The sequence below is a fragment of the Oxyura jamaicensis genome, chromosome 3 (assembly GCF_011077185.1).
Source record: "Oxyura jamaicensis isolate SHBP4307 breed ruddy duck chromosome 3, BPBGC_Ojam_1.0, whole genome shotgun sequence".
Classification (NCBI taxonomy): Eukaryota; Metazoa; Chordata; class Aves; order Anseriformes; family Anatidae; genus Oxyura; species Oxyura jamaicensis.
In genome coordinates, this window is record NC_048895.1 from 48887130 (window position 1) to 48901166 (window position 14037).

The following is a 14037-nucleotide window of genomic DNA, read 5'->3' on the forward strand; positions in this document are numbered from 1 at the left end:
ACCCTTTTATTTTTTATATGTGGGTGGGAAGCACTGAAGAAACAAAAGCTGTGTGCACAAACACATGGATATTGTTTGTTGCTTGGTAGTTAGAGGGAGGGTCAGAGAGCAGTTTGCAGATGGGTTCTGATGACGGTTCACAGCACAGATGCCAGTGACCTGACAGACCTATTCGAGGTTGAATATCAGACCCAGGCTGATATGTCTGCTTATCTCTCATTTGCTTTTCAAGGAGAGAATGGCGAAGCATGAAAGGTAATAATTTTCATCTTTCATTAGTAAGCACACAGTCAATTTTGTGTGTTTGTTTTTGCTGCTGCTTTAAAGCAAGCAGAGAACAGTAATAGAGCTCAATGTGTTGGACTAGTTGCTTCAATTAGGAGCATGTTTTTACAAGTGAAAGTAGAGCAACCAATATATATGCTGAAGACAGATTTTGGAGAAAAATGCAACTTGTGCATTTGTCTCGTTCTGGCCTGAAGTTTTAATAGCTGTGTTTTATCAAATATGCCAGAGACAGTGTGCTCTTCCTCAGCTGAATGGGTTTTGATGTTTTCCATTTTCTCCTCCCGACATTCCTTCATTTTGCACAGGCTGCATTAAGTTACCCGTTGCCATGTTGAGCCTTTCATGTTATCACTGGATGGCTGATTGGGCACAAACTTCTTAGGTGGAAACAAACTCTCTAGAAGAGACCCTCAGATGGGGAAATGAGAGCATTTCAGTTCTCAGCCTTCATACACAGTGATTCTCAACTGCGTGCCAGGGGTAGGAAAATGCAAGGAGCAAGTGCCTTGCAAGTAGCTCTTTGGGTCGGTGCATCTCATGTGTGCACTCACTGCGGGCGCTGCCTACCATACCTGACTGGTCCTCTTGCTCCTCTGCGTTGGTGTTGCTCTGGAAGCCCGTATCAGTACATGTTTATTCCACACAGATGAACATGAAGTGCATTCTCCCACCCCCAACAACTTAATGGAAACTTTTCATTAGATGTTTTTGTGCGTGCTTCCCTTCTCCTCTCAACAGGACTTTAAACAACGGCCAACGAGATTTGATCCTTTATGGATCAAATGTTAATGCATGTGTAGTGAACTGGTGTATTTTTTTCACCAGCATGACTGTATTTTTCCTCACACCTGCAGTTCTGAATTCGCCCTCAGCAAGGGCTAATCTTTCTCTAAACCACAAGTTTTTCTTTAAAACAAAGTAAAACCGATATGAATGGATGTAAAGCACTTTGTTTTGTTTTTACATTTTCTTTTCCTTTAATTTTACTGCATGCTGGCCAAAACTTTGCAGTGTGAGGCATTTTATTTTGAGGTTCTGAAATAAAAAATCAAAAACCCTTCAAGAAGTCATAGCTGGTTAAAGCCAAGGTGGGTTGAGTTGCAAATACTGTAAGGTGAACCAGTGTGCTTGTGTCCTGGTGAAGGTGATCTAAGCTTCAGTCTGCACTTTTATGGGCAAATCCTCAGCTTCCTTCCTCCAGCACAAACTCAGGCATTTCTGAATAGAGGGTGGAGTCCTTGGCTTTAAATGACAGCTAAATGAGAATAAAAGCATACAATAATTCAATGGAAATGGAGCTTCTGACCATCACTAAACAAAAAAAAAGCTCTGCCTGAATAAATTTGGAAAACCTATTTGTTTCTTTTAAAGTAGCTAGTAATAAAATGGGGCTGGAGAAGCCTCAGGCACACTATATTTAAATAAGCTTCTTGTTCAAGTCAAAGCTAAAGCTGCAGTTATGGATAATGCAGCTTACATTTTATTTCAAGAATAAAGATTTTATTATCATAATTTCAATTGTAAATGCTCTTTACTTTTGTCAACAGGCCACTGATAAGATCTCTACGTGAGCCTCTTAGTTGACAAAATGGCACAGCATGCAGAAAGATAATAAACCTTCTTCTGCGAGGGAATTTGGTTCGGTGCCTTAATAGCTGTAGTCAGACTGGGTATTTCAAAAGGAAGAGTGCGCTTGCAGCTGTAGCACTGAGATGCCTGGTGGTAACTTCCGAGTTCTTCTGTGTGAGTGTGCTCAGAGCCCTTGGCAGCCTTCTTTCCTGCAACGGTGCCCTTCCCTCCAGCACCTTGTTTGCTGGGCTCGCCTTGCCTCAGACCAAGGAGCTGTAGTGCCAGCGGGGAGCACGGCAGCAATGTTGCACACATCTGCCTGTTGCACAAGGCTGTGTTGGAGCTGGCAGAGACGGTAGGCGCAGCCTGCTTCAGCCTTTGCACTTTGGTTTTGAGCATGTACAAGAGAGTGATTACAGTTTTCCTGTTCCCTTTGGTCCTTCTCCCTTCTCCTGAATAAACAGATTTGCTCCACTTCTTAAGCCTTTTGGGGGTGTATCCTCTGAAGCATTAATTACAGCCAGCAACTCGTCGGGTTCCAGGACGTACTGAGAATGTTCACTGTAGTTCTCCCTCATCCTGTAACGGGTTTGCGATTGATTCCCTGGAACACAGCTCGTCCTAGCTACCCAGACAGGGGAGGCTAGATCTTTTTTTGAGAGGGAATGAGGGTGTCCTGACTTAAAAAGTAACACAGAAGCCAAAAATGGAAGTCCACAGATGCCACAGACTTGATCTTTGACATTCAGCCACTTTTCTGGATTTTGCAGTGAGTAGTCCTTAGCCAGAAAAAGGTTTATTAAACTGACTGTGGTTATTGGAATAAATTAGCACATAGAAAACTTAGTTCCAAACCAGGCATTGATCGTTACTGTGGACTCTGTTTCTTTTATCTTGTTGTGCCTGTTAAACCCCGCTGAGCTCAGAATCAGGTCTGGGGACTGGCCACTGAGAGAGGAGTTTGACCAAACACCTCTTATCTTCCCCTCCTATCCTACCGAAAACAAAACAAAAAAACAATAAAGGGCTCCACAGAGTATTGAAAGGCAAAAGCAAACGGGAAAATACACCTGAAACATAGAAGCAAGTTGCCACTTTAATGCTTAAAAGAGGTAAACATGAATTTGCGGCTAGCAATCACATACAGCAACCTTATGAGAAACAGGGTAGGAGCTGCATGTAAACAGGTGCTTCGTAGTGAGGCTTTATGTTCTTCTTCCTCTGGTAAATATTGGTAATCATTTTAAGAAATTGAATTTGTGAACAATTAAAAATAAATAAATAATTGGAATGGAGAGCCAAACAACCCATCTAAAGCAAAGGATTGTTGTTCAGCCAATGCAATGGAGAACTCTTTTTTTTTCCTGTTGGAGATGCCAGAATGATCGACAGCATGACACGAACGGCTGTTCTCAGCTGTTCTGGTGCTTAAAAGCGTGTGGTATTCCCTTGGAAGCCCTTAGATAATGGGTGTTAGGAGTGTCAATGTGGGGATAAGATTTTAAATCCAGCAATTATAAAACGTGCAGTGACTCTCTTCCTTGATGCCTTATGAAAAGTGAAGTCTTATATTCTGTTCTTAAATTTTAAGGTCTTTGGGTGAGCCTTCTGTGCTTTCAGTTTATAACTGTAGTGCTTTATAACTGCTTTATAGACTTATTTTCATTTAGAAGCAAAGGCATTTTTAGCAGGATCTGAGCAACTTGGACCTCTCAATTTTTTCCTTAAACTGAGGTGTTGCATTACATTTTTTTTGGTCTTTATTTAAAGCAAAATTAACTCATTTCTGATTACATCCCTGTGTAACAGGATAGCAGAACTGTCATTTGTGCATTGGAACGAATGCTCTTTCCTTGTGGTTGAGCTCTAGGCAATGAATGTGAAAAAGAATCTACACATTTTTGTGTCAGGTACAAAATAGAATAATTTCATTACTTAATAGCATTGAACATTTGTGATCCTTCATCAAAACTTAGATTTTTAAAGGCTTTTTACATTAGCTGTACCACTTACTGATTTATCAAGTATTTATGCACCTTAACTAATTCAGGTTTTTAAAAAAATGTACAAATGTTCTTTTTATGTGTTCATTGAAGACAGAGATAAGGAAATTAGATATGACAAAATATAAGATCTAAATAGGAAAAATCAAGTTATTTGAAAAGTTCAGAAACAGAAAACCCTGTGAATCCCAAAACATCTAATTTTACTCCTCCTCCTTATGCATAAAGTACTTGAAGTTCTGCATGATGGCTGTTGAACACAGAAAAAGGTAGTCATGTTTACTTGCCTGTTTATTTGCCTGTTAGTTACCTTTAAAAAAGTCAAAGTTAAGCTTAGTTTGCCATATTTAGTAGTTGTAAAAGTTGTCTTGCTGCCAAAAACCTAATTTCATCATGCATCAATTCATCATCATTCACGTTGTCATGAATTGGCCCTGTGATGTATATTTATGACTATTTAAAGTTAATAAATCTGTCTCATACATCTTCTAACCATTTGCTAATGATGAATATTAGCAGTGCTATCTTCCATTCTCTTATCTTTCTACCTTGCTTTTGAGATTCGGATGCTGGAGAGAGAAGTTAAAAATCAAGAGGTAAAAAATGAGCCAGAACTTTTCTTGCACTTCATGAAAGAAAAGTAGAAGAGCGTTTGTTATGATCATGTTGATGGCTGAGATCACTTTCATGTTCATGAGCCTTTGTGACCAAAGTGCAACTGTGAATTTCCTAGAAATTGCAGACTGTGTACTTCTCTTACAGTCTCTCCAATCTTCAGAGTATTGGAAGTGCTAGGGATTTTGCGCATCATGTCTCTAGAGCCAAATGCTGTTGCGTGCACTTTATTTATAGTGCCAAATCCAACTCCAGCAGCAGTTTGGAGTGAGGGCATGAGGTGTGTTTTGTTGTTGCAAAAGAGCTTTTTGCAGAAAGAATGAAACAAGGTTCCCCAGGAGATGCAAGCCTTTTTTTGTGGCTAATCACAGGTCTGTAGTGCTGGTTTGATTTTTCTGGCCCACAGTGATGTTGGAGTTTTAAGTCCTAATTGCTTGGTGTCTGCTTGATTAATGGAATTAAGCTTAACTATTTTCCTTGTCAGTAAAGCAATTACTGACTTTGGTAGTAATTGGATGAGCTACTTTCTCTTGATAGTGCTTAACCTTGGAAGGGGATTCTTCCGAGGTCAAAATGATGAAGAGTATTCATCCAGCTGCCCTGTGTGCGTAAGGGGCAGAACGCAGAATACAAAGGAAACTCAGACCTAGATATGTGCTAGGAAACTAAGTGGAATACAATCAAGTCAGTTGCTCAAAAATACGTGATATTTCAATTCTTGTCTTAGTTTTGTAGCAGTATGTTTCTATAATCCTTGCTAGCTATGCAAATTCATTATTACATCCAAATTCTCTCCAGGATAAAGTCAAGATGAGTGTCTACTGCTAGAGCAGTAACTAGGAGCTTACTCCAGGGAACAGATGTGCCAAATATACATAGTAGGATGATATTCAAAAAGGAGAAATACAGCAGGTATAAACACACTGGGCTCAGTTATGTCTCCTATAGCAGAACTGTTGTAGGCGTAGCGAATAAGTATGCTGTGGAGCATGGATGCCTGGAGGCAATTATAAATTCAAAAATCATAAAGCCTGCAGGGTACCGAGGAGTGGGCAGCTGAGCGCAGAAAAGAATTTGCTGTAACTTTTAAAAGCCACAGTAAGTAAGGTGGTTTCTTACCCTTGCATTCCCTATTGAAAAGCGTTTGCAATAAGCAAATGAGGGATTTAAGCAGCACATCCAGCATGGAAAGATTTGTGTGCCGGAGCTGTGGAAATTCAGTTCTCTGCACTCTTGTCCCTCATCTCGTCTATTTGTGGGGTGTTTTCCCATCCTTGCATGCTTTGCATAGCTTCCTTGAAGCACCTCACTCCAGAATAGCCACAACTGCATTTTAGGGGTTACTTTCAGAAACTTGCAGTTGTTTCTGTTCTCTCTAAAGATGTTGCTGATCAACGATTAGGTGTGTTGTCAGCTTCACTGCTATCTTTATACACTAGATGTGATAAAAAGGCATATAATTTATTCTAGTGAAATTCCATAACTAGACAGTTGGCTTAGGGAATCATTGCACAGTTACTGAAAAGAGTCAATACTCGTTCTGAGCTACAACATTTCAACCCTCATCTTCTAATGAGTTCTTAGGATTTAATCCCATGCTTTGAAAATCAATTTAGATGAAGACAAGGCTGTCCTATGGGATCAGTCATAAGGTTTTTAATGTAAACCTTCCACCAGATATTTTTCTTTATCTACTCCCAACAGTTCAGTTTTGTTGATGAGGCATTGTGGGTTGCTGTTTTGATCCACTATTCACAGCATGAAAATATTTATTTAACTGTTAATAGGACATCCCTGTAGTCAAGGGCCATTTGTCCCATTTGTCTTTTTTTTTTTTTTTTTTTTTGTAAACTTAAACCCCAATTTTTGGTAAATTAAAATGGAGTGCCTTCATATTTCTTTCCAGATTAGGAGACTGACCTCCTGTGATTTGACAGAAATACTTAGTAGATGTCCGATTGCTATATTCAAATGAGTAATTTTCTCATAACTGCTACTCAATGGCATGTTAAAGTTGATATATAGAATTAAAAGTTTACAGATGAAGCAAATATTTGTGTCTGAGATTAGAGGATTAGAGTTCATATTGGATGGGGAAGAGTCCAATTCTCTGTGTCTTTAGATCTAGTTGATGGCACTTCTTCCTGCAATATAAGGTTGCTCAGCTGGGAATGTAAGACAAGGTAGAGCATATCATAAAATATGTGCAGACTATGTAAAAAGATTTTTAATAGGCTACTTATCCTTGCAGCATGCTAAAATGATAAATTACGCCATATAGCTCTAATGGCCCTGTATTCTGTTTAGGTACTTGAGTCTAATGCCATTGCTTAGAAGCTAGCTGGGAAAAGACTGCGGTATGTGATTTGAATGAGATTTTGTATTATATTTTTTTAATTATACTTGGTGCGCTTATTGGAAGCAAGCGCAGATACCTTATACCTGAAGAGGAAAAATCAGGAGGAAAGGCAGCTAACAGTCTTAGGGAGACTTCCTCACCGAACTTCTTGTAGACTAGCAATCAATAGGAGCATTTTATTCAGTCACCCGTAGTATTTAGGAAGGAATAACCTGATGTGAAATCCCTGCCTGGCATGAAAACCAGTTTTCCTCCATACTGCTTGCTGCCTCCCTCATTTTGTCAGTCAGGGTCAGCATTAAAACCTTCACATTCCGATCAATCCCATAAGTGGAAATCAGGTCTCAATCTCTTGTACAGTAAATTCTGCAGTGGCTCCATGCCTGACATGAATGCTGTAGTGGTACTTGCCTGCATATTTCTCTTTAATGTCTGATGTAGCTGTAGCTCAAATATGGGCTATTTCAGCAGGCCTGTGTTCCAAACACAGCTTTGCAAGGTTCTGGTTTTAGGGATGTGTACCTCTGGGAAGTGCAAAGAAATTAAAACATGCAAGTGATTTATATTCAGATCCAAAAAGTTAGAAAATCATAGCTGATTCATAAAGCTGAAAGCTATGTGTTGTCCAATAAGTCAAAAATAAGAGGAAAAACCCACCACCAAGTTCTTTACTACTCTTTCACGGCAATGTAACATTGCTTGTCCCCAGGACTGCATTACCTTATCTGGAATTTTAGCATATTTTTTTTTTTCTAGGGATTTAATGCCCTGCCTCATACCCCATTTTTTGAGGAAGGCCATAGGCTATCTGTACCTAGTCCTGTACCTAGTACAGGGCTCTGTCACTGAATACGGTGAATATTGCACAGGGCAGGCTGCCTGCATCTGTGACTGATCTCTGTAAAAATAACTTTCCAAGGCAAACCAAGGCATTCCTCTCTAAGGAAGGGAAGAAAATGTCGAACCAGTACAATGTTTTGGTCCCATGCTGTAGGAATATTGCATGTAATTTTTTATCAGGATCACAATCACCATTGCAATAGATATCTAAATTAAGAGGAAAATTGGGCAATCATATTTATGTGACTTTTATCTTATCCTGCTATTTATTTCTCTCTATTGCAGCACCTTGGTGTGTCCATCTGTCTTGATGGATTCCTGGTCCTTGGGGCGCTATGTCACTGGAGTGACCTAGCTTCTGGCAGAGGTTATCGGCAGGGCTGTGCTGGAAGAGCTCTCCTTAGAAACCCACACGTTGGGTTCAATTGGTAGTGAGCCTCAGTGCAGGGAGCGTCTTGCTGGAGCTGTGCATTAACTTTGTAATGTAAATGCTGATCTGCTGCAGAAGGGAGAAGGCAGCTCTCCTTCCTAGTCTGATCAAATTGACACCATGCATTTTGCAAGGCAGGCGAAAATACCACAGTGCTTTTGAACAAGTCAATTCTTTGTGTTTCTGCCTGAAGCCGCATGTCTTGTGTGAAACGAGGGTGTATTGATTTGCTGTAACCACCTATTGACCTCTGCATCCTTCACATCTGAATCGCACAAGAGGGAATGCTATTCTTTTAATCTTTTTGTTATTGAGTTATGTAAGATATATGTACGCTCCGTGTATATACAACCTGGTTAATTCACTCTTAAGAAACTTGCTGCTGTTTATTTTTTCATTTATGTTCTAGAAAAAACTCATTCTTCCATCTTTAGACTCATTTTTCCATCTTTAGTTTGTATTCTAAAGCCAAATTGTGCTTAGCATGACAGTTTTCTTGTTCTATTGCATGTCATCTCAAGTACGAAGCAAATCCTTTATAGTTTCTTTGCACATATTTAATTTCATTTTGCAGAGATTATCTATGTGAAAGACTCCTATCCTTTCTGAATCTGAACTTCAGAGGTATAAGATCATGTGAAACTCAATTCGATATTTTCCCTACCAGAGGGAATGGAATAACTTTTTTCCCTTTTTAGTCAGTTTTGATTTTTTCTTTCTTTTTTTTTTCTTTTTTTCTTTTATTTTTTTAGGTCAGACATTGATTCTTCACTTGTGTGCAGTTCCTTAGCATTCAGTTACTTCTGGATTTATACTTGATAAAAAGTTGTGGGGGAGTTGTACTAAGATGTACATGTACTAAGATGTAGATGTACTAAGTTTTTAGATGTACAGTTCTGCTATTAGTTTTATAACTTCTTCATTAAGTCTTGTAAATGAGGAAGCTCTTAAGCTAGGATTTGCAGGGCATGCAATTCAGAACAGAACTCCTAAAACCAGTTGCGAGCAGTCATGTAATTGTAGCCCTATGTCGCAGTCTGCTGTGCTGACCTTCCTTTTTGTACCGTTGATGAAAGCGCTTTTTCAGTTGATGGTCACTGCATTTTGCAGGCTGCCATTAGTAACATTTACTGATGGACAGAAAGTATGCTTAGCTGGTTATATTACTTTTATCCAGTTTTATGTTATTATTTAAGATTTGTGAGAAAATGCACCAAACTAGTTTAATATCAAAATGTAACAAAAAGTTCCCATGTACGTGATCCTCTGCAGCAGTGTCTTTAATGTATTACGAGTATGTTATTCTCCAGCAGGGTTTGAAATTCCCATTTGTGGATCTTGGTATCTATCTATAAGAGTATTTGGAAGGAACTGCACGAGTTTCTGCTCGTTTCCGTCTGTTGAAGATCAGGTATTTACATGAGAGTTCGCAGCGTCAGAATATGAAATTCTTTGGACTTCAGCACTCAAATATTTCATCTGTGTATGAACTGTAGTTTTCACTGTAAGATTCCGTTCTCATTACCAGCTGTGGTTGTGGAGTTATTTCTACAGAAAATAATGACAAATCTGATCAGGGAAATTTTAGTAGTAATAAGTAGTGTAAAGATTTCTTATAGCAAGTGTCATATTTCTGGAATTTATGATCCATAATGATTCCTAATGATGCATTTCTTTTTATCACCTCCAATTATTTTGATGGGAGGGGCAGACCAACAGCATTTTGCCAGCAAAGGAGGTAAAACTGCACTACCATGGCATGTTCCCCCAGATGTCCTGCTAAAGTCTGTGAACTCAAAAAAGTTCAGACAATGTGTGTTAGCTCCTACTGTGTGCTGCAAATAGTAGTGGGCTGTTGCTGGTCAGTGTTTTCGTTCTGTGTTGTTTATATTTGTATAAATAGATTTTACTTAAAGATGCTCTAGCAAGATCTTGCAGGGCTGCAGCTGCCTTCTTGCTGCGATCATCAACTTACAAACCCTGGGTAAACCACAGAGTTAACAGCCCTGCAAGGCTGCTAGTCACTTATGAGTCTGTAGGTTTTGTTTTAAGGTTGTTGAGTGATAGATTTTTGTGGATTGGAAGAGATTTTAAGAAATGCTAAATTAAATATATTTTCTTTTAGATAGGATTTTAAAGTCTTCGAGGGGAGGGGGGAGGCAGTTCTCTGTTCTGTACTTTTTAAGGGAAGTGTAGAACAAAGAAGAAAGTAGATCAGAAACTGAGGCTCCATAGAGCACTAGCTGGTCTTAGTCACTAGCTGGGAATTTTGGGGGGAAGTATCAGCGAATAAACATTTAACAAAAGTTAGAGTGTGCAACTGAAAGAGAACATTTATGAGATTAAGCAATACGTGGGGCAAATAGAATCTGCAGTTGTTGCAGAATTAACTGCTGTTGCCTTCATAATTGGGCTTTTTGCTCCCATAACCAGTGGAATATATTCAGTCAGTTTGTCTTTACCCATCAGCAGGGCAGCAAAACTAGTCTAGTTCTGCCTTTTTCATTTGGAAAACTTTCCTGTTTATTTTGCAAGCACTGCTGCAGTTTGTGTAATATGCCCACGCAAATCATGCAGACATGCAGCGACGTACAAATAAAGTGAAAATCCATCTACTGCCAGGGAACTTGTTGTTTTCCAGAGTTAATTCTTAAAACCCCAACCCACACTGGCGAGATCAGTATGATCTGATAGCTGAGAATGATTTTAAAGGACCGTTTTGTCGTTAGTGGCTCTATTAGTGCTTCCAATGACAATTCGGTGAATTAAAAGAGAAAGTAAAAGCAGCACATGATTCCCATATGGCCATGGGAGTAACACTTGTTCCAGATTTTGCAAGAGATCAGTTGGTTTGTTTTTAAGTATCCATTTTCTGACTTGCTGGCAACTACTGCTGAAACTTTTTTTCCTTTTTGTGTCAGTTGAGTAATGTGTGGCTGTACGGAAGGCATTAATAGTAGCTTAAATAGGCCTTCACAGGCACACACGCTGTTTCAAGTGGGAATGATTTAAAATGGAGTGATTTCCTAGTAGCCAGCCTCCGGGCGTCAGGTTTCCTGCTGAAAGGCCGGCGAAGGCCTCCTGCGAAAACAAGCTGCATATGGCGAGCCCCGGGTCAGGAGGGAGCCGAGGAGGCTTTCTGGAGCACCGGCTGCTTTTACAGCCCCGCAGTCGGTTTGGTGACAGAACAGCCGCTCTCCCTCGCGGTGGGAAGGGAGAGGGCCGGGTGACGAGAGGTGCGTGAGGATTTTTGGGCCGGGGCAGCCGCAGAGGTGGCGGTGGCTTTGCAGCGGGGAGGCCTCCGGGAAGGGGGAGTGTGCTTGGCTGCGGAGCTGCACGAGGGCTGCTGGAAGGGAGGATGCTGATTAAAATAATAAACAAATGTTGGGGATAGATTACCACACGGCTGTCAGAGCCGCCGGGACCAAAGGAGGAGATCCCCAGCGAAGGCTTTGGAGGTTGCAGCATGATCTTTTGCCGGAGACTTTTTTTTATTATTACTGACTAAATGAAGGAAGTGACTTTTTAGATTACTTTTAACGGGCCTTAGCTGTTCTGTGGTGTGGCATCCCTGAGCGAAGCGGGCCGGGCGAGGAGGCTTGGACGTGGCCTGGCCATCACCACAGCAACAGCAGCCTGCTGGTGGCCTCCTGCCCAGCCCTGCTGCCGCGCGTCCTGGGCAAGTGTGCCTCGTCCCACTTCGATTTCTCTGAAAAGCTGGCTGTTGGTCATTTCTAGAAGCAGAAGTTTCTCTGGGGATTTTCTTTTTTTTTTTTTTTTTTTTTTTTTTTTTCTTGAGAGGAGCAACATGGAAGGAGTTGCTCCTCCTCCCCACCCCCTGCACCCACGGCGCACCAGCAGAGTATAGCTTCTCTTGCTCAGGGTAATTGAGACCAAACGTTGAGCTTGTGGCCTGCCAGAAAGCCCTTGGAGCCTGCACGCCATTGCCGAGGTGAGCTGGAGGCAGTCCTGGCCAGGCGTGGGGACGAGCAGATCCCCCTGGCCCCATGGGACCAGGCTAACTCCTCCAGGAGCATTGCCTGGCATCAGCGGCTCTAGCCCGCTCGCCCAGCCCCAGGGAACAAACAGGGACCAGGGAGCTGCTACAATGGTGCTGTGTGAGCTGCCCCTGGGGGAACATCGCCTGAGAGAGGGCCACACGCAGGAGCTCCCAGAGACGTTTGAGATTGTATAGGTGGAAAAAGAGAGAAACCTTGCAAAGGCGACAGACCTGGCTTGGAGGACCTCCCAGGAAAATGTAGGCTTCGAGGGACGGTTGATGATGATTGGCTTGAACTTCAGCTTACGTGAGTTGCTGACAAAATTTGAAAAGGTATGGTGCACAAGGTGTTGTATACTTGGTTATGCCTTTGAAAAATGTGCAGTGAAAAGGGCAGGTTCATGTCAAACTCGGAGTTTTTCTGTGTTGCTGTTAAGGTTCTCATGGGACCCCCGTTTGAGCATCTCTCAAATATGGATGTCTAACGCTTCTTTCCTTCCCCATTTTAGTTCCTACAGGATTAGTTTTAGAGCATTTGCTCTGATTATGGTCATCTTTATCTTTTTTTTAAATGAAATGATAGAAAAGTTTGGCCTTCGCTACACCAAGAATATTAGAGAGCTTTCCTGGATGCTTGTGACTTTAGTTCACTATTGACATAAAGGAAGTGCTCTGTGGTTTGCTGTTAAATTTAGTTGGATGCTATCATAGTCAAATTGGAAGATCTCTTGATGGCTTTTATGAGTAGAATTACTTCCCAGGAGTGTGCCACTTTTCCCATCCTTTCATCTAGTCTTGTGTTCTCTCTAGTTGTTCTCTCTTACCAGGAAATTTGGTAACAGTGATGCTGAGAGGCAGGAGGCTTGGCTTTGTGGTGATTGCATTGATTAGTGAGAGACATGAGGCTTCTCAAAACCAGATTGTTTTCATCTAGTTGACAGCACTTCTGATGAAACCCAGACTGTACATTTGCAGTGATCTTTAGCTTGGCTTTGCTTATTGTATTTTCTGTTGTTTTTTTATAGTACGTTTCTCTATACAAACTCCCTGTGCCATGCAAGTCTTAAAAAAAATATGTGGTAGTTTATTTACACATTGGTTAAAATTTGCGATCACACAGCAGGAAAGCAGATTGTAAAGAATGATTGTGGCTTTCTATCCTAAAGATCAAAATTTAAATACGTTTTTTTTTGATACAAATCAGCACTGGTTACCTGAACAGTGATGTAAAGGATAGTACTGAATGAACCTAAATGTCTCATAAAGCAAAATGAAGCTAGAGGTGTTCTCTGTTTTGGTTTGTTGTAATGATTTTGATTAATTTCAAAATCATAATAAGCTTGTGTTACAGAAGACTGTTATGAATTGATTTGGTGGTGTTTCGTTTCCTAAATTCTAAAAGCTCTGTTTTCTAAATTTTTCTGTTTTTCCTTTATTACAGAAGCAAACTTTGAAGCTAATGAGACAAATACTGTTCATTGTCTCATGAACATGACTTTTTTTTTTTTTTTTTTTTTTCCAAAAATAGCTTTGAATAGTAGGTGAAAACATTTGTGACAGGATTTCATCACTGTGTGGAACACTTTCTCCTCCCTTTCCCAGCCTGTCAGCCAGGCTTCAGTGTTCTCTGGTAATTGCTGCTGTTAGCCTTAGAGACTAGGACACATAACTGGAGTTTTGAGATGCTTCATGACATTGTAAAGACCCAAGTTTTGAAACCAGTGTTTCTATTTTTTTTGTACTTTACACGCCCTGGCATGTGCAAATCCCATGCTCTCCCTCGTGATTTTGAATATTTGCTTTATTTTGTGTTAAAGGAATTAATTGTTTGTAGCAATTCTTCAACAAAATCATATCTTGCAGGTCTTGCAGCTGCCCTAGTTCCTAGCTTTAAGGTTACTGTGTCATTTTGGTGTCTTGTGGTGAAGTTTGT

General features: G+C 40.6%; 1 protein-coding gene across 7 annotated transcripts in view; it reads left to right on the forward strand.

Annotated features, from left to right (window-relative positions):
- UTRN (utrophin) overlaps window positions 1–14037 on the forward strand; it is a 344112-nt gene that overhangs the window by 184182 nt on the left and 145893 nt on the right. Inside the window, exon 1 of one of the 7 annotated variants that reach the window (XM_035321870.1) lies at window positions 12023–12437. The exons of 5 other annotated variants lie outside the window; for them this stretch is intronic. In XM_035321870.1, coding sequence (XP_035177761.1) covers window positions 12384–12437 — 54 coding nt within the window. In that variant the 5' untranslated portion in view covers window positions 12023–12383. Of the gene's footprint in view, window positions 1–12022; window positions 12438–14037 lie in introns of those variants that run through there. One more of the 7 variants, XM_035321869.1, reaches the window with a different exon arrangement.